This window comes from Chamaea fasciata, unplaced genomic scaffold, assembly GCF_029207755.1.
Source record: "Chamaea fasciata isolate MVZ Bird 193981 ecotype frontalis unplaced genomic scaffold, bChaFas1.0.hap1 SCAF_2, whole genome shotgun sequence".
Taxonomy (NCBI): Eukaryota; Metazoa; Chordata; class Aves; order Passeriformes; family Sylviidae; genus Chamaea; species Chamaea fasciata.
In genome coordinates, this window is record NW_027094087.1 from 82,655,661 (window position 1) to 82,676,644 (window position 20,984).

A 20,984-nucleotide genomic window follows, 5' to 3' on the forward strand; every position below is an offset into this window, starting at 1 on the left:
TTTATGCGAAAGAAATGAGAAAGAAACTAAAGGACACTGTGGAAAAATTTCCTTTCCTCCACATACAACTGCACATGTCCATAACACTTAGCAATTTAATTAGCAATTGTTTTCATAATGGCTTTATTGCATTTTAACTAAGTCCCACCATATCCATGCAGTCAATACTTCATTACAGACTGGCAGTCTATGAATGCTGCCAAAGCCTGGATGCAGTCCATCTAACTATAATTCTTTAAGGCAGGAGTACAACCTTACAGGTTCCCCAGAAATTCAACAGAGAGAAAAACCATAGAAGATGATTTGGCCCAGAAAATCTGGCCTGAAGATCTGAATCAACTTCCAGAAATACCTCTCCTGTCTCAATTATCTACAGGGCCTAAAGCAACAATGCCCTTAAGTTAACAATTAAAAGCAATCAACCAAGTCTCAGTGGCTCAGACAAATGCCAGATGTTAGTACACAGCAGAATTCAGATAATCTTGAATTCTACTCAACTCAGTCTCCTCAGCCCATTCTTACGGCTCTTGAGTGATCCAGGGACCTTGAACAACAACAAAGCTGAAGGCAAAAAACACAATTCTAACTGGGAAGTCCACAACATCCAGCACATCAGGGTACTGTACTACTAATGCAAAGAATGAAATACATTTCAACATGCGCAAATTTGCGACAGGAAAGCAAAATAGCAAATACAGCAGTTTTGCCAGACAGACAAAGAAAATACAGCTGATCAAGAACTGGGAAGTTTTCATACCATTAGACAATTTCCTCTTAAAAGAAGATGTCTTAGATGAGCCCATGGGGGCCCACTCTCCCAAACTGCCAAGGACAGAGCTCTCCTCATCTTCATTTGCCAATAAAGAGTTCCTGTACCAGATCAAGGGCTGCCATTCATCTCCTCTGCAGGACAGTGGCTCTGTTATGTACCTCTGTAAGTAACTGTACCTGGGACAAAAACAAAAGCAAGCATAAGGAAACTCACTATCCTTCCCTTCAATATGTGGGGCAGGTATTGCAAGAAAGGATTTTCGCTTTACTCTCCAAAGGTGCAAACAGAACTGCTGAAGAGAGGACACTGTTTTTCTCTGAAATACCTGACATCTCTGAATCATCTATTTAAAATTCAAATGTTTTCAAAGCTAAAAGAGTGCTTGAATTTTTAGCATTAGAAACAACACAAGATCCACAGAAATTACAAAATTACATCAGCTTCTATGAAGAGCTTCCTATGCAGGGAATGCCTGCCAATTGCTGCTGCCAGTAGAAACCTGAACAGAACAGAATTCTGTGAGGATTCACCTCTTCTGGTGGCCTTTTCTGCCTCATGGACTGCAAGATAAAGGAGATCCCAGGTGAGAGATTCACCCTGTGATTCAGTAGTACAAGAAACAGTACAGGTCAGGCAATGGGGCTTTTTTACCATTAATGCCTGTTCTGCCAAAATTAAGAACAAGAATGACCCATTAAACCATTTTTCTATATTACCAGCTCAAGTTCAATCCAATTCTCTCACTAAAATGTCAAGTGTCTGCAAGAAGCAGTCAACTGCCCTGCAGCTGTGACAATACATGGGATGTAAGAAACATTGTCTCAAATCCCTGATCTCTCTGATTCAGTCCCGAGACCTGACACTGGGCCTTCCTGAATATCAGATGAAGCTGTCACCTCTCCTGGAGCAAAAAGGCCTTCTTCAAATACTCTACTTGAAAAACAGGATATTTCCAACAAAGTCTTTCTGACCCATTCCTACTTAATAACAATAAGAAAAGAAAACCGAAGTCTGACTCAGGATTAGAAACTAGATATTCACCACATTTCAGTTACAGTTGATCACTTTAAAATCAAGCTCAGTGTTGTTAAAACAGACCCCACCTTAGCAAATACCAGAAGCGACAGTTTTAACGCCAGCCTGTGCAACATATTATTCTTTTTTTTTCTTTTTTTTTTCTTTTTTTTTTTTCTTTTTTTTTTTTTTTTTGATTAGGAGAGTGGCCTGGAAAACATCAGACGTTTAATTTGCTTTGCAAAACAAGAAAGCCAGTGCTGAGAGGAGGTCAGGGTAAGCACCAACTCCGAAACAATTAGAGTCCTGGACTCTGGGGGCCCCAGGGATCAAGAAACCCTGGTAATGGAATTTGTTGGTTTCAAACAAGCACGTATTGTAACTGCAGTCTCAGGGTCTAATCCAACTGCTATCAATGTCAATGGAAAGACTCCTACTGATTCAGGAATCAGACCCTTCATGCTGCTTGCTATTCAGCAATTCACATCTTGTGTGCATTTTGTGGCACAGAGCAATTGACAAGCCAGGTATTTTACTGCTACAGCCTGGGCAATTACAGGGGAGAGGGTTATAGTCCATATACTTTGATGGTGCTGAAATATAGTCCTTTCTAACAAATGCCCATATTCTGTATCTCATCTGCTACAGGTACATTCACGTATGTTAACACACAGACCTGGACATCAATCCCACGATTAATAAGAAAAATTAAAATAACCAGATGTTTGTTTCTCAAAGTTCATGTTGACCTAAAACATTCCATCCAATAATTTATGATGGAGCTAAACCTAAATATTTCTAAGAGGAAATATAATCTCCAGCCTCTGCAAGGCACTTCAGGCCTCCCAGAATAGAAACTGTTATTCCAGAAACATACTATGAACATACTTGTGGATAAATTGCAATTTCCCTTCTACTGAATTTTATTGTTTCCCATTTGTTCCCAGCAGCAGAGGGAAGGCCCAAAGCAGTAAGAACTGAAGTCGAGTACACTCCCTGCTAGGTTCTCTTATTTCCCACAAAACTTTTCCATGAATAAACCTACGTGAATGTATCAAATGTACCTGATACATTCAGGAATATATATCCTCTGATCAAGAGGTTTAATAAAGTCCTAGGAAAAAAAATTATCAGGATTTAGTTTTGATCTGCCCCATCAACAATTAAATATTTTCCTCTTGTTAATTAAAAACTACTCCCAGGAGGCAAACGAAATGACAAGGTTTTTTCCATTTCTGTCTTCCTTTCAAAGTAAAACTTTCCTTGCACTGGAGTGATTTGCTCAGAAATGCAAAAAGGCAGATGTGTCTTACTGTCCAATGTCTTCAAATATGCTTTCAGGAAAATGGAAGTACCTGATTTTTACAGTATCTGTAACTAAAATACTGAAGTGCAGAGATCCAGACACAAAAATGAATAGCACTGACTAAGGAAGTAATGCTAAAGGTCCAATAGAAGGAAGAATGTTACTTCCGTCTCAAGACTGATGAGAGCTGAGGCAGGTGAAGAAGGGAATAAGGTACATACTCATACATCTCTCCATTCGGGTGCACAATACCCCACTGATGCCAAAAGAAGGCTATCAGTCTTACAGTATTAAATGCAAATATTTAAACCACTGTTAAACATGGGCCCACTGGATCAAGGCATATTCCCATGTAAATAGTAAATTCTTGGATTTAAATATCTATACTATGGAAGAGTGTCACGTATATTTCAATTCCAAATACATTTCATGGAATCCACATAATTGAGGCCTGAAGCTGTGGAAATAGATAATTACAAAATAATGGTCCATGCATTATTTCTTCCACAATCTTTTGATTTACTTTTCTGTTCAGAAAAGCATTCCTGCCACTCCACTAACCAGTCAAGTCGCAAATCTCTTCCACCAAATTAACAGCCTTTCCTTTAGAAGAGTTGCCATATGTGGTCACAACTATATGTGAGAAAAATCTAGAATGCTTATTGCACATACAATCTGAAATAACTACTATTACAGTATTCAACAAGTGTGTCTCAAACTAACAGCCTGAGGGGCAGACTGATTTCAGAGGTTCTCTGAAGAGCCCTTGAGCAAATTCTGCCACATTGAAGTTCAAGTGTCCTTTGTACAGGGATAGACAAATCACAAACTGTGTATGATGGTGTACAAGAACTTAACTTACACTAGTCTTTTGTCTGGCTTTAGCAGCTTGTTGGAAAATTCAGTGATGATTAACAGAAAGCTCAAGTTAGGAGGTAAGCATTTTCCATCTACTCCAGTAGCTCCTTGAAAAGCAAATTCAATCCCTTCCCTATTGAAAGAAAACCAGAAAAGAACAGAGTAATAAAACAGATAAAACAGAAAACTAACAAAAGCAATGACCACTGACAACATGATGTTACATGGCACATACTTGTGTATCATGGCTATAGATTCTCTAGATTTCACTTGGTCCCAACCAAATGTTAGTGAAAAGCGACGAGCAAGTTCTTTGATGTTTGCAAAGGAAGAAGAGGAGAAGTCCACACCACTACTGCTGTCTTGGCTTTCTACATGTGTCTGGAACAGCTGCAAGAGAAGTCTCAGATAAGCAAACACAGGTAATCCTACAGGCAAACAAAGCACCAGGCAGACAGAGACTGATACAGCAAGCAACAGTGACCTCACACAGACAGAAGCTTTACAGAAGAGCAGGTAAATCACATGCTTCTGAAGCACTGAATGGAACAACAAGGAACTGACACAAAGGACAATGTTGTGCTCATAAGACAGGCACAAAACAAAAAATAAAAATAAAAATAAAACATGATGTGCATAAACAGAGAACTGATTCCTGAAGATGATGGTCCCACTGACCTCATCTCCTCTTGGGTCTTCTGAACCAAGTTCCAGAGGCCTAATTTGCCTGAGATGCTTTCAGAGTAGCACTGTGCATATACAAAGCAGCAAGTTTGGCAGCACCACAGTCCAATTTCGGAGAGTAAGAGTAGCCAAAGCACATCTTGAGCTCAATTAATTGTGCTTTGGGTTGGGTTTTTTTTTTTTTTCTAACAGAACATGGAATTAGCTAGTTCTTGTCAGGAATTAGCCTGTTAACTTTCAAGGTCAAGCAAAGGCCAAAAAGGGCCTGTTGTCTATGTGATACCTAAACACCAAGTCCTGACTATGTCAGCAGAATATATGTAGCCAAATGCTGCTTAGACTCATCTAAGCTCAGATTTCAAGGGCTGGTTCACAGATCTAAGCCCCCAGCAATGTGTGTGAAATAAGCAAAGCTCATGTGTCAGTATCCCCAGGAGGAGCCTGCTCTCTGGATTACAGCAGGACTCCAGGCTAGAAGCAGCTCTGGCCACGGGCAGAGATGGCAAAAGCAGCTGCCAAAATAGCTAATTGGCTATCAGTCAGCAGCTGCAAGCCCCAGCAACTGAGACCCTTCAGAAGAGCTGCAACCCACTCTTCTCCAGAAAAAAAAAAGAAACCTGAAAATACGCGGAGGGTTGGAGCTGACCAGAAACAGACACATCCATGGTTCCTCAAATTCAGAAGGAATTAAGGCAGTCCATAAAACACAGCAAAATATCCTTAACATTTGTTAAGCTTAAGAGACACCAAGTCCCAAGAAACACTTCATAATCTCACATCTGTTCTAACACTTGAAGATTAAAAACATGACCAAAAAATCGTGGACAAAAGCGTGGACAAAAACCTTTTAAAATTGATATAATGATCTGAAAGGAGTTTTAATTATGACATGTAAAACAGCATACATATAGAAAGTGCAGGAAAGGAAGTAATTTCTGTCACTAGGTTTTCTAATGATTTTGAATAATTATGGCATGGGAGGTTAAAAATCTTTGCTGTGAATACAGCTACCATAAGAGCCCCTACCTTCTTGCTTTAATCTTAACCTTACCTGCTGCAGACAGAGAATCAGTGTCTTGGCACTCTGAATTTTGTTATTGTACCTCGTCTTGCTTAACGTTTCTTTAATTATGTCTCCAAAATCACTGTAGGTCTATTAACAGCAACAAAACAATTCAGAGTTATCATTCCCCTTCTTTAGCACTGGGAGTACACAAACCACACGACTGTTCAAGTGACACAAGAAGTCCCTAAAACATTCCCAATATCAGAACGTGCAAGTTAAAAGATGAAAACTGGACCTTATAATAATATTTTGTATGTAAAGCAATAGTATGCTCCTTTAAGAGGAATGCGTCAAAGAGGATCAAATTTACACTAATATTGTTAAGTATTAGCAACTAATTGATTTTCAATTCTTAATTCATAACTAATTGTAATTCTTTGAGAAGAGCAAAGCCTCATCAAGAAACAAACAGGGTTTTCTGTACTCCACCAGTGCTTGCCAGTGAAGCAAAGAACAAGATTCATATTCAGGTATTTCCAAAGTTCTGCCAGTTGACTCAAGGAAACTGCCCACTCTGACATTCTTGGCACTCCTGAAACCCCCTTCAGAGTGGCTGAAGCTCTACTAAACCCTGATCATCTAAACCCTGGGACTCATGTGAAATGTAGGCACCTGCATATGCACTGTGTGAGCGTATGAATTAAGCTGACCACTTCAGTGTGAGAACCTCAACAGATGAATCACTCTCCAGCCATCAACTGCTGCTCTGCAGTGGCCTCTCCGGAGAAGCTGAGGAGCAGATGTCCAGACACGTCCTTTCCTCGACTTTCAGTTGCTTTGTCTGCAGTGAGGTACCTTTGTGGAACCACGAGAGGAGATCTGCCCCACTCCTGCTTGAATTTTCAGCACTTTTGTGATTATTCCAGGACTCTGAGCCATAACACTGTTAACACCCTATCTTTCATAAACACTGGAGACACTTTAAAAACTAAAAGGCACTGATAGGAAAAACAACCTTATCTAAAACATTACCTTCACATAATACTTATAGACCTCAGCGGCTGCAGTCATCTCCACCACATTATACACTATTAACTTGCAATATGCTGCCAGAAGACGCCGCTTTTTGTGCAACTCATCGAGTTTGCAAGTTTCATCCTTTCCCTCTTCTGTCAGATCTAGGGAAACAAAAGCATTGAAGCTTTGTTCTATTACTTTATTCAAGGTATCTCAGTTTAAACGACCAACTTGCACCTAAATAGCACAGACTCAGCTGTTAAGTAACAGATGCCAGCGCTCATTCCTGTGTATATCAGAAAGCACAGGTTTATTCCCATTTCAAATCTGCAGCTGATAACAGTGAAAACAGTCTTCTTCCACAGTCTCCTACTCTGATCTTCATAGGACTTTGGCATTTAGTCAAAATCTCCAAGTACAACACTGCTCATAGCTACAGAACTGAACCAGCAAGTAGAATAAAAGGCACAAACACACCAAATGGAAGGGACCCAAAAAACTGCAACTATGGGGTTTGTTTTTTGTCCTAGATTAAAACAGATGGTAGCAAAGTAGCACATAACTCATCGGAAACCCTAAAAAAGTTGTCGCACACAGTCAGCAAGAATTCCAATGAAATTCTCCAAGTGCTTATCAACAGGAGTGAAAGGAAGAAAAGTCACTTAATAGCATTAAGAACATATTAAGTGTCTGGAACATGAGCTAGTTACTAGATGGATAATTCATGGGAAACAGATACACTTAAGAGTATTCCAACAGTGCTACAAAGGTGCTTGTGGAGAGTTTCTTGCAGCAGAAGAGCCAAGACACACCCTTCCCTGCTGCACATGCAAGCTATCAGCTACCAAAAGACTTCAGTCTCTGCCCTATAATTTTGATGTGGACTGTTTCTGTTTCTAGAATGACTGTGGGCCTGGAAACAAACATAAAGCAAATGACTGATCAGAAGTGTCTGACAGTTACAGAGTTTAAACAGGAATGAAACAGCTGCCAGCTGTGCACACAAACATTGCACACATTACATCACAAAATCACTCGTTAAGGAAGGAATCTGCAATGGGATGAAAGGGATCCTTTGTGGGGAGAACTGAGAAATTGAAGGCATCACAAAATAAAGGTTTGAAACAGATCTCAGGCCATCTAACCCAAAACAGGATCAATTTTATCAGTTTCAGATACATAACAAACAACCTGAAACACAACCTGCTTCAGTAACTCCCACAACTAGGATACTACAGCCTACTTGTACAACCTTTTCTAATGTATCTTTACTAATTCAGATTCTCTTACTATCTCCCTGTTGCAATTTTGGCCATGTTATGTTGCCCATCAGTGGTTCTTGCATATATACCCATGACCCAAGGAAGTGTGGTGCCCAAAATTGAATAGAGAACTCCATCCGAACAGCTGAAGGACAAGAGTTAAACAGAGAAATCTAGAACAATGCCTGTTTTTCTAAGTATGGCACTTGAACTTGTCCTCAGAACCACAATGAACAATCTATTTTCAAAACACTCCCAAAAGAAACCAGCCTTCGTAATTATAACTTCAATACAGCATCCAAATGTGTTTGAAAAAAGGCAGTAGAGCAACAAATACTATTTCCCACTGGACTGAGAGCAGCCCTGAGGAAAAGGACTTGGGGGTGTTGGCTGATGAGAAGCTCAGCAAGATCCAGCAATGTGTGCTCACAGCCCAAAAACACAACTGGGTTGTGGGGTACATCCAAAACAGCATGGCCAGCAGATTCTGCTGGTGATTCTGCTCCTCTGCTCTGCTCTGAGACCCCAGCTGGAGTGCTGTGCCCAGCTCTGGGGCTCCCAACATAAGAATAATGTGGACCTCCTGGAGTGAGTCCAAAGGAGGGTCATGAAGATGCTCAGAGGGCTGGAGCACCTTGCCTACGAAAACAGGTTAAGAGAATTTGGGTTCTTCCACCTGGACAAGGGGAAGTTCTGGGGAGACCCTTTAGCACCTTCAAGTACCTAAACAGGGCCAACAAGAGAGGTGGAAAGGGACTTCCTACAACACCATGTAGTGATACAATGGGGAATGGCTTTAAACTGATGAAGGGCAGATTTATTTCTTAGACATAAGGAAGAGATTCCTGACTGGGTGAAGGTGAGACACTGAAACAGGTTTCCCAGAGAAGCTGTGGATGCCCCATTCCATGTTCAAGGCCAGGATGGATGGGGCTTTGAGCAACCTGGTCTAGTGGGAGGTGTCTCTGTCCATAGCAGAGGTGTTTGGAACTAGATGATCATTAATGTCTGTCCGTTCCAACCCAAACCAGTCTATAATTCTGTGAAATCTCCCCCACAGCCCCAAAATCAAAATCCACTGGTTCTTTACTCTGCAGGCTTAGAAGGGTCCATGCAATGACACAGTGAAACACTGCCAGGCCTTCCTCCAACACTATCATCTGGACCAAGGAAGTCAGTCCGCCAAACACTTTTACTTACCCAGCCCTGCTTTACTTCAGCCCTTCTCATAGTACAGGTAAATTGGCATCTCTATTCTGTGGTTAACCCACAAACCATACAGATCAAAGAATTACAGAATTCTTTGTTTATAAAGGGGCCCAACCAGAAAAAAAAACAAAGCAACTGACAAAACAACAACAAGAAAGGCCAGCCCTTTTCCCTAATACATTCACTGCAGATGACAAAGGACAGCAAAAATGGTAGATAGTTTCTCCAGTGATGAAGATGTCAAACCTTTTTCCTCTTCTTCTTCTTTGTCCATGAAAACGTGTTCCTGGATAAATGAGAACAGTTTTTCCTGAAGTGGTGTGTTAGGAAGATAACCTAGAAGTCCAACTGTTTCTTCATTATTATTTGAATCCAGGTGACTCAAAATCAGCAACCAGTCACAGAGTATCATGAAGGCCTGTACCAAGCAAATAAAGCCAAAGAAGGATTTAGAGACCATGTTACTTTTCATGCCAACTCCACTTTGCATTTCCATCAAACACAATCAAGTTTCCATCCCAGTTCTTCCTTGCAGACTAAAGATTTCTCTTTGCCTCAGCCATGGTAATTTAGGAACCACCTAAAGATTTTCAAAGCTCCGTGGGCAAGAAGAAGAGCTGTATTATGTTGAAATATCCCTCTTTTAACATATGAAACAATGGACAATTTCTCCATTTCTTTAGGTAATAGTCATAGCAGAACATTAATGAAGTAATAATAGCAACCAATACACTGATAGGTCTAATCAGAAAACACAATTTTCATTCAGATTGAAGCCTTGATTCTGCAGATGGACTCATGCAGACAGGAATCTATGCTTGACTAAAGCACTAACTTGTAGCATTTTAACTAACATAACGTTAGTTTTTATTTAAAATAAACACTGGAAGGCTGAGGGTTTTATGTGTTATTTCTCTGCTAAGAGACAAAAATATAGTAAAAAATTAATAGAATGAAACACCAGTATGAAAAAAAAAAAAAAAGCAGGCATTTAAAAGGAGATCTGAGCACAAATGCTTGTTAAGTGATACAAAAACACAGACCTTTTCTCTTACATCTTTTTCCTTATGGTGGAGGAAGCATGTGCAAATCTGACTGAAACGTCTCAGCTCCCTTCTTAGTGGAAAAAGAGTCTCCTAAAAACACATTTAGGAAAAATGAAAGGGCCAATATGTTAGAGACTATGATTCAACAGAGAATTACAGAACAAACAACAGTTGCATCTTTCTTCCACTCATATTATTCATTTAAGATAGCACAGCTGATGACATGATGAAAGAAGCTGGCATTTCACAGAACAGCTTACTAGCTATGAACAACTGCATCTGTCACAGTCGCTGAGGCCAGTGGAATTCAGCAAGTCACAAACTCTTTGTTTCTCAATCTGCAAGGAGGGCAGCACGTATTCTCTTATTCACTTCATCTTATCTGTACAAAGTAGTGACAACAATGGAAGTAGAGTCATAAAAACTTCTAGTCCATCCCACCTAATATTCGATGTGCACTGCCTTCTGGAGTTGGTTTTCTCCCTTCCTCCCCTAATGACTACAAAGGGATTAGAGTTTAACTTTGGCACTCAGAAACTTAAGACACCACTCTTTGTTAAGATGAATACAGCATGTTTGGTTTGCTTACAACCATACAAAAGACTTTCTGATCCTCCACCAGGTCCCAGCTGCACTGCACTGAGCTCTGAGCCCTCAGTGTAAAAGGAATGCCCTTACAAGAGAGCCAGATTTCATGCTATGCAGCTCTGCATTTCTAAGAAAAGGAATCCATCCCAGGACATGCTGAGGAGAACCAGGTGAGGGGCAATACACTGCCTTAACACTGCTAGGAGCAAAGAGGAAATAACAGAGCTGCTGTCCAGGATTATTTTTTTTTTCTGCTCTTGGAACTTCTCTATCTGCCAACATCCAGATTTGGCCCTGCAGAGTGGGCCGCCACATCTGCTTCCAATCAAAATCTGTCTCCATACGAAAGGCCAAATTAAAAAATGTGCTGCCCCATTACCAAGTTGAGCTAACTGTGTCTGGAGTGAAAGGCAGAACACATTAGAGCAGTGAGATGTGGACATCCACGCAGGAATGGAATGGGACGGGAATAGACAGTGAATCAGTGGCCAAATGGGTAACCTCCCAGCTAGCATTCCTCACACAAATGTCCATGTCAGCACCCTGTCCTGTATGCGCAGGAGCACCAGGGAAGGGGACAGAATGACAAAGCAGTGCAGGCAGAAATCATCCCAAAGAGGAGCCCCACAGGGTACACATTCACACATGAAACAAAACATAAAAGACTTTTCCTTTCTGGTGTCCTAAACTAGACTGTCTTCTGAAATACCTGCTAGAGCTCGGTACTTCATAAATTACAAAAGTAAATAGCCAACTAATGAGAAAATTAACACTTTCCTCGACCTTTCTGACAGAAATATGTAGGTAAATCAAGAAAATCAAAAAAGAAATAGAGCTACAGAATGTCCTGGAGTTTTCAATGCATATTCTTGGTTGCTTAAAACAAGAAAACAACAAACTCTTTGGCAGTGAGACAAGTTCCTTATCTCCATCAAGCCCTAGGAATTTGATGCACATGTTTTGCAGTAAAAATAGCGGCGAACCATTGTTCCTGCAGACTGAAAGAGCACACACAGTTGAGGAGAAGATAGAGAGAAAATGCCTTGATTCAATTTGGTTTCCTCAAGAAAACAGACAAACTATGTTTTTAGAAGCTTGCTATTTCAAGAAATCCAAAACAGGAAAATTATCTTCAACTTCTATAAGCACAAGTCTGGGTTTCAAAATTACATCAGTGACCAACCTTGGGAGAATTTTCCGAAACTGCAGCTAGTTGCCACAGGAGAGAAAAATATGTGCACTGGAGAGCTGGTAGGATAATCTGCAAATAAAAACACATGACCTTTATTTACATGAAAGGCTCAGCAGCAAAAAGCTTAGGACTAAACAAAGCATTCAAGCCTGACATTCTGCATGTTGCTTGCATGAACACTTCGTGGTAGTATTTAGATCCTTAAAATAAATTTAACAGGTTTACATACAATCAGGCATTGCCCCCTGAGAAACTTTATTACTATGGTGCTGCTTCTGCAGAACTTCTCTGACATCTTGGTGAGTTCAAGGGAAAGCAACCCACATACCAAAAAGTGTGTTCCCAGAGGCTCACTTTAGCTTAGCTCCTTGGGACTTCTTTAAAGCCTTTGATGAAAGGCAGACTCCTCCAGAGGCCAGTTCAGAGCAGAAGCCAAACCTTGGTGCTCTGATGCTCTATCTACAGGAGTCCACCTCTACCAACTGGCTGCAGGCTCTCTCTACTCAACTAAACTTCACACTTTGCCAAAAAAAACCCCAAGTTCTCGCCTGCAAACAGGCTGGTTAGCATTCATAACTGCTGAAGAATTTCACCTTGCAATCCTAGAATACACAGCTCCATCTTGGCACAATGTTTGAGGTAAGGCAACCACATAACCAAAAGGCTGCAGTTAAGACAACTGGTAATTATAAATCACTACAACAGGAGTAAACACATAAGCAACAGATCCAAAGTATTCCAAATTCGGGTTGCATGCAATCTAAAAGGGGTTCCTCACGGTCCCAACAATTTCATATGTACTGAAACTGAGACTATGCAGTCATTGGAAGTACTGAACATGACGAAGGATCAATCCAGATGTCAGATGATTATTACAGTTATAAAAAATTTCCAAAAATACTTCAAATAAAGGCATGAATTTACAGATTCCAGTAACATTATACAAAGACAGCCTCAGTCTCCCAGACTGAGAAATGGACACAAGTATCTTCCTGTCTCATAGGACACTGATATATAAAATTATTTAATACTTTGTATTTCTTTCTCCTTTCATCAAGAAAAACATCTTTCAATGTTAAATATTAACAACTCACCAGAACAGGCAAACTGCCATGTTCTGTTTCAAACACCAGGAACCTTAAAGTCTTGTCATACAGATTCCACTTGGTGAGATCATGGGCACTGCAGGTGAAAAAGAAATAATAATGATACAGTAAGCAAGAAATGAAGACTTACCTGATCAAACAGGTCAAACATATCCTATTTTTGCCATCATGTGATGTACAGCAATAACATTAAACAATTAAATATTAATTATAAGGGAGAAAAATTAAGTTTTCTAACACTGTAACCTTTAGGCCACACCTTTACAGTCAGCATGCCTCCCACAAAACTGCAGTGTTATGAGGATAGGAAAAAGAAGCTTGAGTTCTGTACCATTTTCTATACTTTATGCATACTCTGTAAGTATCCAAAGAGGTTTAAAGAACAATTTCCTTAGCCCACTCTAAAAGACTGTTTCTAACAGTCTTGAGTATTCTCAACTCAATATTAGACTTCTCTTTGCAAAACCAGAGCAGCCCCAGCATGCTGGACAGGTAAAAGACACTTTAAGAAAAAGGCCCAATTGCTCTAACCTCTGTACTTTCTTGCATGACAGTTCACCAATCTCTGGAGAACCAAGGTTTTGAGAAATCATCTTTTAACAAAAGAAGATCAGATAAAGTGAAAATAAAAAAGAGATTACACCTGCTGCAAACAATGACTGCATTCATTATACCCTCTTCAGACTGAGCACTACTATTGTCAGTAAGGCTGTGGAAAAATACCCAGCTAGGACAGAGGCATCACAGAGGGAATCTGTGTGTCCACTCTGACATCTCAATTCTGTAGCATACAGTTCTCAGACACATTAGGGCTGATGCTCAGTAATGAGTCCAAAAATAATTCTATACCCAAGAGTACAGTTCTACTAAGAAGAAACTAAACCTGGCAGCACCTCTCATATAGATCATTTTCATTCTCTTGTGAAAAACCCCACTAAATCCAACAAGCAATTCTCACTTTGCATGTGTAAGGTTGACACTTTAAGTATGTGGGAACATAAATTGTGTAAATAAACATCTCACTTATGAAAAGCCGCTATTCTTCTCAACGTAGAGTGCATCCGGGAAATTTCTCCTGCGTCTGTACAAAATCCTCCTTCCTAAATCATGGAAGTTTGGGAAAGAGAAAGGAATTAGCAAGTGTGGGCCACGGCACCTATTGTGCTCTCTTCCCAACCAACCCATAAGCTTGGATCATCTCCTCCAGCCCTTCTTTACCCTTTACCTTTAACCACACTACTCATGCCCTGCTCTACAGTCAAAAGAAAACAATGTAACTCCACAGGAATTCTGTATAAGGGAAAATCCCTGCCATTAATAAATGCAGTATTGCTAACACAGAGTAAAAAGTTGCCATTAGTCTAACATGGTCCCTCACACAGTTGTTAAGGATCTCTGGAAAGCTAAGTGTTCACATGGTGCTGACCTTCCTTGCTTCCAGCTGCCAGATCACATTCAAAGATAGCTAAAAATATATTAAATACTTTCCCATAGATGCAACTGCTGTAGTTTCCACAAGTATACTATGTGATTCTGGGGGACGAAATATACGACCAGGAATTAGAAGGGAGGAGTTCCAGGAGAAAAATCTCTTTATTTAGATATAGATCACAATACGGAGGAGTCGAAGAATCCCTGGTCTTGCACTTATCTTGTTTCTCATAAGTACACGTTCTCCCACATTGACACAGATCTCTATTTAAGACCAATAAAATTAATCTAATCTGAGGTTAGGGGATTTTTTGGCTTGACACATTTTGCAATATCCCTGTGTCCAATAAAAACCTGCCAGTGTTAACTCTCATACCATGGCATGACACCTGTTCATGACAGTACAGTTGATCAGATCAGCTGCAGGCTTCTGTTGTTCAGTTCAGCCAGCAAGCTATTCATATCCCCACCGGCTGTTTCTGCTTTTTAGACCTAATGAAAAGCTTTGAGGGAGACTGGAGTCCTTGTTCAAGGGGAAAGCCATTATTTCAAAGACCCTCAAAGCTGTTTAGTCTGCATTACAGACTGCTGTTGGCTGGGGTTTTTTTTCCTACATCCAAAGTGATAGTACAAAGGGCATCCTGTGTACAGTCAAAGATGGAGAACTACAGAACTGCACCTTTTTGGGAAGAGCTTCATCACCCATAGATTGACAGCACTCACTAGCTGATTCTGCACATAGTATCTTTGGCACAGTACAGGAGTAACTACAAAGCAACTACAGACTTTAGGTCCAGAATATCTGGTGTGGCAATTTTGTTCCTCATAAGTACACATTCTCCCACACTGGCACAGATCAACAAAATGATTCCAGTCTGAGGTTAGGGGACTTTTTGGCTTGACACATTTTACAACATCAGAGTCCAATAAAAGCCTGCCAGAAGATGTACAATGTCCTGTTGGTGGTGTGGACTACCTTGTTTATTATTTTCCCAACTCTATTCCTGCCAAAATATACTGCCAAAATCTATCTGCTTCATTAAAATGCGAAGAACCATTCTTTCCAGAGGTGCAAACCCATCTTTCAGAGTTCCATCTCCTTCAAGCAGAATCAGCAGGCAAAGAATAGTTCCACATCCCCCTTAATTTTCTTTGTCTTCCTTCTTTTTCCTAGGGGAAAAGGTCTGCTTACCCCTCAATGAGTCACACTCACCTTTTGCCAGAAGCAGTCTAGTAGCTGGTTAAGCTGTTTCATCAACTCATCTATCATTTGAGTTCGAGCACAATCCACCTGGCTATAGATGGCAATTTCTTCACGGCAGAGGACATAATAAGTCCTGGAGGAAGCCTCAAGGACAGACATGTCAGAGTGTTTGGCCACAATGTCTTTTATCTCTCTCAGTAAAGCATTCAAATGCTGCAGGTGATAAAAGGGGTTTTTATAGGTAAATTGTATAAAAATCCTCTTATGCTTTAAATCATTTCACTAGGCCCATATATCCCTATGGGTCATATAAACAAGATGATACAAATACCAGTCTAAGGAGAAGAGAGGCAGGATCAGAGGACACAACTTTTTTTCACCTATGTTTATAGCTCTCTTTCATCATTATGTCTCTGGATCTTCCTAAAGAATGAAGCAACTGCTTCAAGTTCTACTTTAGCAATACATGTCTAGCACTACACAAGGAATAAAAGATGCCTTCCCAAAGGACAGGTCTGCCTTCAAACAATGGAAGTTGTCTCCCTTAGCAATGGAGAATGGAGAATGTTTTGGACCATGTCAGCAACAGGGCCTTCACTCTGAAGTGGGAGGAGGTAACTTGTGCCATTCTGCTGACTCACTCACTTCCAGTTTAAGTTTTGGGTTGAAATTAACCTTAGAGTGTTTGCCTAACACTGCCACCCTGTAAACATCCCTGTTTAAGAACACCTTAAGCTATTTCGAGGATTTCATCTATCTGTTTCTGACTGCCCCTTTCCCATCAGCAGATATACTATCTCCATTCTTATCTTTCAGTTACTGTCATTCCCCAGCAGCTGGGAGTCAGCCTTCACAGAAAATGAAACCTATTCTGTAGTCAACTCCTGGGAGACATCAACTTAAAACACAGAGCATAACCCACCCTCCCTCCAGCCAGGAATGAACAAACCCAGGGCTGGGTCTACCACAAAGCACACGTCATTGCCCACCATGGCACATCAGAACTGACAAGCACTAAGGCTTTTCTGTGCAGCTCCAAATCAAAAAGTAAAGCCTGAAAAAGACCACTTTCCTTAAGGTATGAGACCATTTCATTGCATTTCAACAATTTTATACTTGTTCCAAATCCCATAAAACTCCCTACATTGTCACATAAACTTAGTACATTCCATATGAACTGATTACTCCAATTCCTATTCACCTTCTCTAGATGTCCTGTACTGTAAACATCTAAATCGTAATACTGAGGAATCTGCAGCAGATTGGCCACTTTTTGTGCATCTGTTGAATACTGCAGAGAAAAAACAGGATATGAGTACATTGTAGGAATTTTAATGAAATATTTAACATGCATTCACAGAGCAGCTGTTAGTTACCTTTGCCAAGAGCTGAGGAAGCACCATAATAAAGTGTTCAGTAATTTTGGTACAATCTTCCAATTGAATTTTCTTCTCTTTTACTGACAAAATCTGCAGATAAAGCATTTGGTTTCAATTATGAGATGTCTGGGATTTGAGTGGAATCTTACACGTAACCCAAGCTTAACTCATATCATATTGTCTCAGGCATATCAAGCTAAGATAGAGACACTTTTCCATGAAGAAAAGCGGATGCTTTTTTTTTGTTGTTGTTAACCTTAAATTAGATGCAAACTGCTGACCAGTCATATGTCATGGATAAAATGCTCATAATTTGTCAATAACATGCTTCAAGTGGCTCTCCTCTAACGCTCATCTCCTTCAGCATCCACTTCTAATAAGATCTAGAGGTGAAAAGAAACTGCAGCATTTCAGAAAAATAAGCTACTTTATTTCCTAAGATACTTCTGCAACAAGGAACAAGCTGTCTGGCAAAGTACATACGGCAAAGATAATGTGATGACAGGACATAAATAAGACTAAGACGCACTGACTTTTTTGGCTGCACCTCTGCCCACTGGAGGATGACCTTCAGCTGCTTCTCTGACTGTTGCGAGGATGATTTCAATGAGAGCGCTTTCCTGGGCATCGCTCAGTGCTGGAAGTAAATCAGCCTTAGCATCACACAAAAGAAAAGTGAAGACGCAGCAACAACTGATGTAAAGCCTAGTCATTTACCTGAGCAACTGTGGAAGGACACTAAAGAATGGGAGATGCAGTGTTGCTGAATAAACAGCTAGAGAGTGTTTGACTTCATTTGAAAGAAGTTACTTTCTACATTTACCGAGTACCATTAATCCCTTAATGGATGAACTTTTTGGGGCAGTTGGGCTTGCAAAAACACAGGCAGCTTTAATGAGGTCTCCTACTGATTAGTGTCTCAATTAGGATAAACCTTCTTTGAGTATCAAAATGTTCTAACTCACTGGGTCTACAAACTGATTTTAATCACACAACCAAATCCAGTTCTACTATAGCATCTATTCATAGAATCATATAATGGTCTGGGTTGGAAGGGATTTTAAAGACTTATTTAAGTGCACTTCAAACTAATTCTACAAAAAAACCCAAAACCCTCTAGTGTTAGATGTCAGTGAAGTCAATACATTATTCATTTTCTTCTGAGGTAGGAATAAAAGCCTAACAATAACTGCATTTCAATCTATTAATACTTTTTGATTCTAAAGTTTGGACAAACAAAGTGAACACAACATAAGCATTATGGCTTAACTACACAAGTATTTATTGCACAGGTTCTAAACTAACATTACTTAAATACTGAAAAAAACAAATACGTTGATATAAATATTACACTAGCAGTGCATTGAGTTGCTTCTGCTTTGTGACACCTGGGGACTGCAATTTGGGACCAAATGGTAATGCAATATGAAATGATGCTAAACTAGTTAAGGCAAGGTTCAAAAAACAGCATGGGGAGATTCATTCAGGCAAAACTAAATTCTCTGTTTACCTACCTTCTCCAACTTCTTCAGCATTTTTTAACAGAAGAGTGGTCATGCACTCCCAGTCCTTCAGGAACTTGCCTGCCCAGTCCCACAAGCTGTCTACTAGGTATGCAACATGTTTGTGTAACTAGGGATTAAAAACACAAGCTTATAGAAGCAAACACAACACTAAAAGAAATACAGCTTCATATGTTCTTCTCCCTTTGTCCAATGACAAAGCTCTGTCATTCACGCATATATTCACATGGAGTAATCCAACATATTTACTTCAAGGCCAATCGACATTTAAACATCATGTCTTCAATCTGATACAAAGCAGGAAAGTGGGGTGAAAAAGCAGGAAAAGTAGGCAAAAAATATTTAATTTTCTCTTTTTTTCTACAAATTTAAATTTAAATTAAATAATCTCTAAAACTAGCTTCTGTATTGCTTTATATTGCCAATCATAAGAGCCAAAAGCTAGTCACAGGCCTAGAAACAAGTCATCTATCCAATTCTTTGCAGAAAGATTCAAAACTGCAGTACCTGGGACACTTTGGCCAGATAGAGGTCTGCACCACTGCAAAAGCTAAACCATAAACTGCTTATCAGCACTTAAGCTGACAAAATTCTCAAAAAAACTACAGGTTTTGGCCAGCATGGAGCCATGGTACAGCAACCCACATGTCTTTCTGCCTCCAGAAAGACATGGACATGTACCAAAACCCCTGACTTGGTGGCATTAGTCTTTCAGGTTGTTTCCAGAAATTGCCTCAGTACTGATTCTCTCCATTAGCACACTTGTAAATTAGTTTTAATACAACAGAACAGATATGGCTTCGTTAAAAACTTAATGTAGAGAGTAAAAACATTTCAAACACCATACATTTCTGACCTCATGAACAGAAATTGCTTTCAAATGCAAGAGGATAATTGATTTAACATGCAACACTGGATTTAAAAGGCTTACAGGAGGGGCTGTTCTCACCTCGCTCTCCAGGAAAAAGTGTATTAATCTTTTCAGTTGGTCAGTGCTGGCCCCAAACTTTCCTCCTCCTTTGGGCTGAACTTCTTTATCTCCCTTATGAATAAGCAGCCTGCCAAAAGAAAAGCAAGTCAGTCCAGTTCAGTCACATTGGCCTTGCACTCATTTACCAATATAACACTAATTCTGTCAGGATCACAAGGACTGTATTTCTCTTAAGTGTCTACTTATTTACCCCAAATCTCATTAGACATTTTATAAGATGAAAGAAAAAAAAAAAGATTGTTTCCCATTAGGAAAGATATGCTATCCCTGTGGATCCAAAGACTATTTCTGGCAGTTTGACAGGTACCTTGCCACCTTTCTGGATGATGGATGCGAATTCCACAGAACTGATCATACAATGAGGTAGGCATTTGCTCATGCTTGAAAAGATGCTTGCTCTAGACCAAATTTAAACCTTACCAACACAGCAGGGATATTACTACACAGCCACTATTCACGTCACAGTGCATCTTGGAACTGTAGCTTCTTAAAGAAAGCAGAGTATCTTGTAATTGTAAGAGGCCATTAATGCCACAAATACAGTGGAAAATCTGCTCTTCCTCTTCTGTCTGAAGTATGAAGCACAGTATGACACTTCCATTTCCCCCTTTATCCAAAATGACTCTGACTACTGTCCACAAAAAGTGCTAATCCCAAAATAAATACAGGAAGGCCATCCCTGCAGATTAATGTAAGGCCCAAACAGCTTGGATTTAAGAGTTGGACCACACTATCAAATGTTACCAAAAGCTTGTGCACGCAGGAAGAGCTTCTGCTAGTATAATTTATGCCAGCTAAGTAAACTAAGTTAAAATATGCAGACATGGAGGAGATTTTGTGCAAACCAAGAAGAAGGGGCAGCAGGGGTGGAAAGCATAAGCATTTATACTAAAACTTAGCAATAAAACCAGAGAAAGGAGGGTGTCACTAACATCTCTTATCACACCAAAATGAACATCCTATACTGGAAAAAGTGCTGGAGAGAAGCACTGGGAAAACAAGAACAAGGATGAGATTTACAGGGTCAAGGTGTCCACAAGGCATTGGCAAGCAGGGTAGAAAAAGTGAAGTTATCAGGGCAATCACTTTGGTAGCAAAATGCAGCAGAGTTCTCAGAGGAGAAACATCACATTTATAAGAGCACATTAGGAGGAACACAAAAGACTCAGTCTAGCAGATGTAACAGCAGACTCATCAAAACAGAAGTTTCTCTTCATTTGTCTTTCTCTTAGGCTTAGCTTCACAAATTCCAGAATGCCAACATTTCAGTTAAGACAGGAAAAGACAACTAAGAGGAGATTCTGTGGAATCACAATTATTATTTCTGAATGTTCCCCCACAAAATCCTTGCCTAAATATTTTTATTTTCATTCCTTTTTGTAAGTCAAGATTATTT

At 39.9% G+C, this 20,984-nt stretch overlaps 1 protein-coding gene across 2 annotated transcripts in view; it reads right to left on the reverse strand.

Annotated features, from left to right (window-relative positions):
• Positions 1–20,984, reverse strand: part of LOC136285389 (cohesin subunit SA-2-like) — a 57,563-nt gene that overhangs the window by 4,385 nt on the left and 32,194 nt on the right. For both annotated transcript variants that reach the window (XM_066176488.1, XM_066176489.1), the window contains 16 exons: positions 19,547–19,655; positions 18,589–18,706; positions 17,608–17,711; positions 17,072–17,164; positions 16,897–16,986; positions 15,705–15,908; positions 14,084–14,160; positions 13,049–13,136; positions 11,946–12,023; positions 10,172–10,264; positions 9,375–9,546; positions 6,673–6,818; positions 5,686–5,787; positions 4,186–4,340; positions 3,955–4,083; positions 758–948 (listed from right to left, as the gene is read on the reverse strand). In XM_066176488.1, coding sequence (XP_066032585.1) covers positions 758–948; positions 3,955–4,083; positions 4,186–4,340; positions 5,686–5,787; positions 6,673–6,818; positions 9,375–9,546; positions 10,172–10,264; positions 11,946–12,023; positions 13,049–13,136; positions 14,084–14,160; positions 15,705–15,908; positions 16,897–16,986; positions 17,072–17,164; positions 17,608–17,711; positions 18,589–18,706; positions 19,547–19,655 — 1,949 coding nt within the window. The remainder of the gene's footprint in view (positions 1–757; positions 949–3,954; positions 4,084–4,185; positions 4,341–5,685; positions 5,788–6,672; positions 6,819–9,374; positions 9,547–10,171; positions 10,265–11,945; positions 12,024–13,048; positions 13,137–14,083; positions 14,161–15,704; positions 15,909–16,896; positions 16,987–17,071; positions 17,165–17,607; positions 17,712–18,588; positions 18,707–19,546; positions 19,656–20,984) is intronic.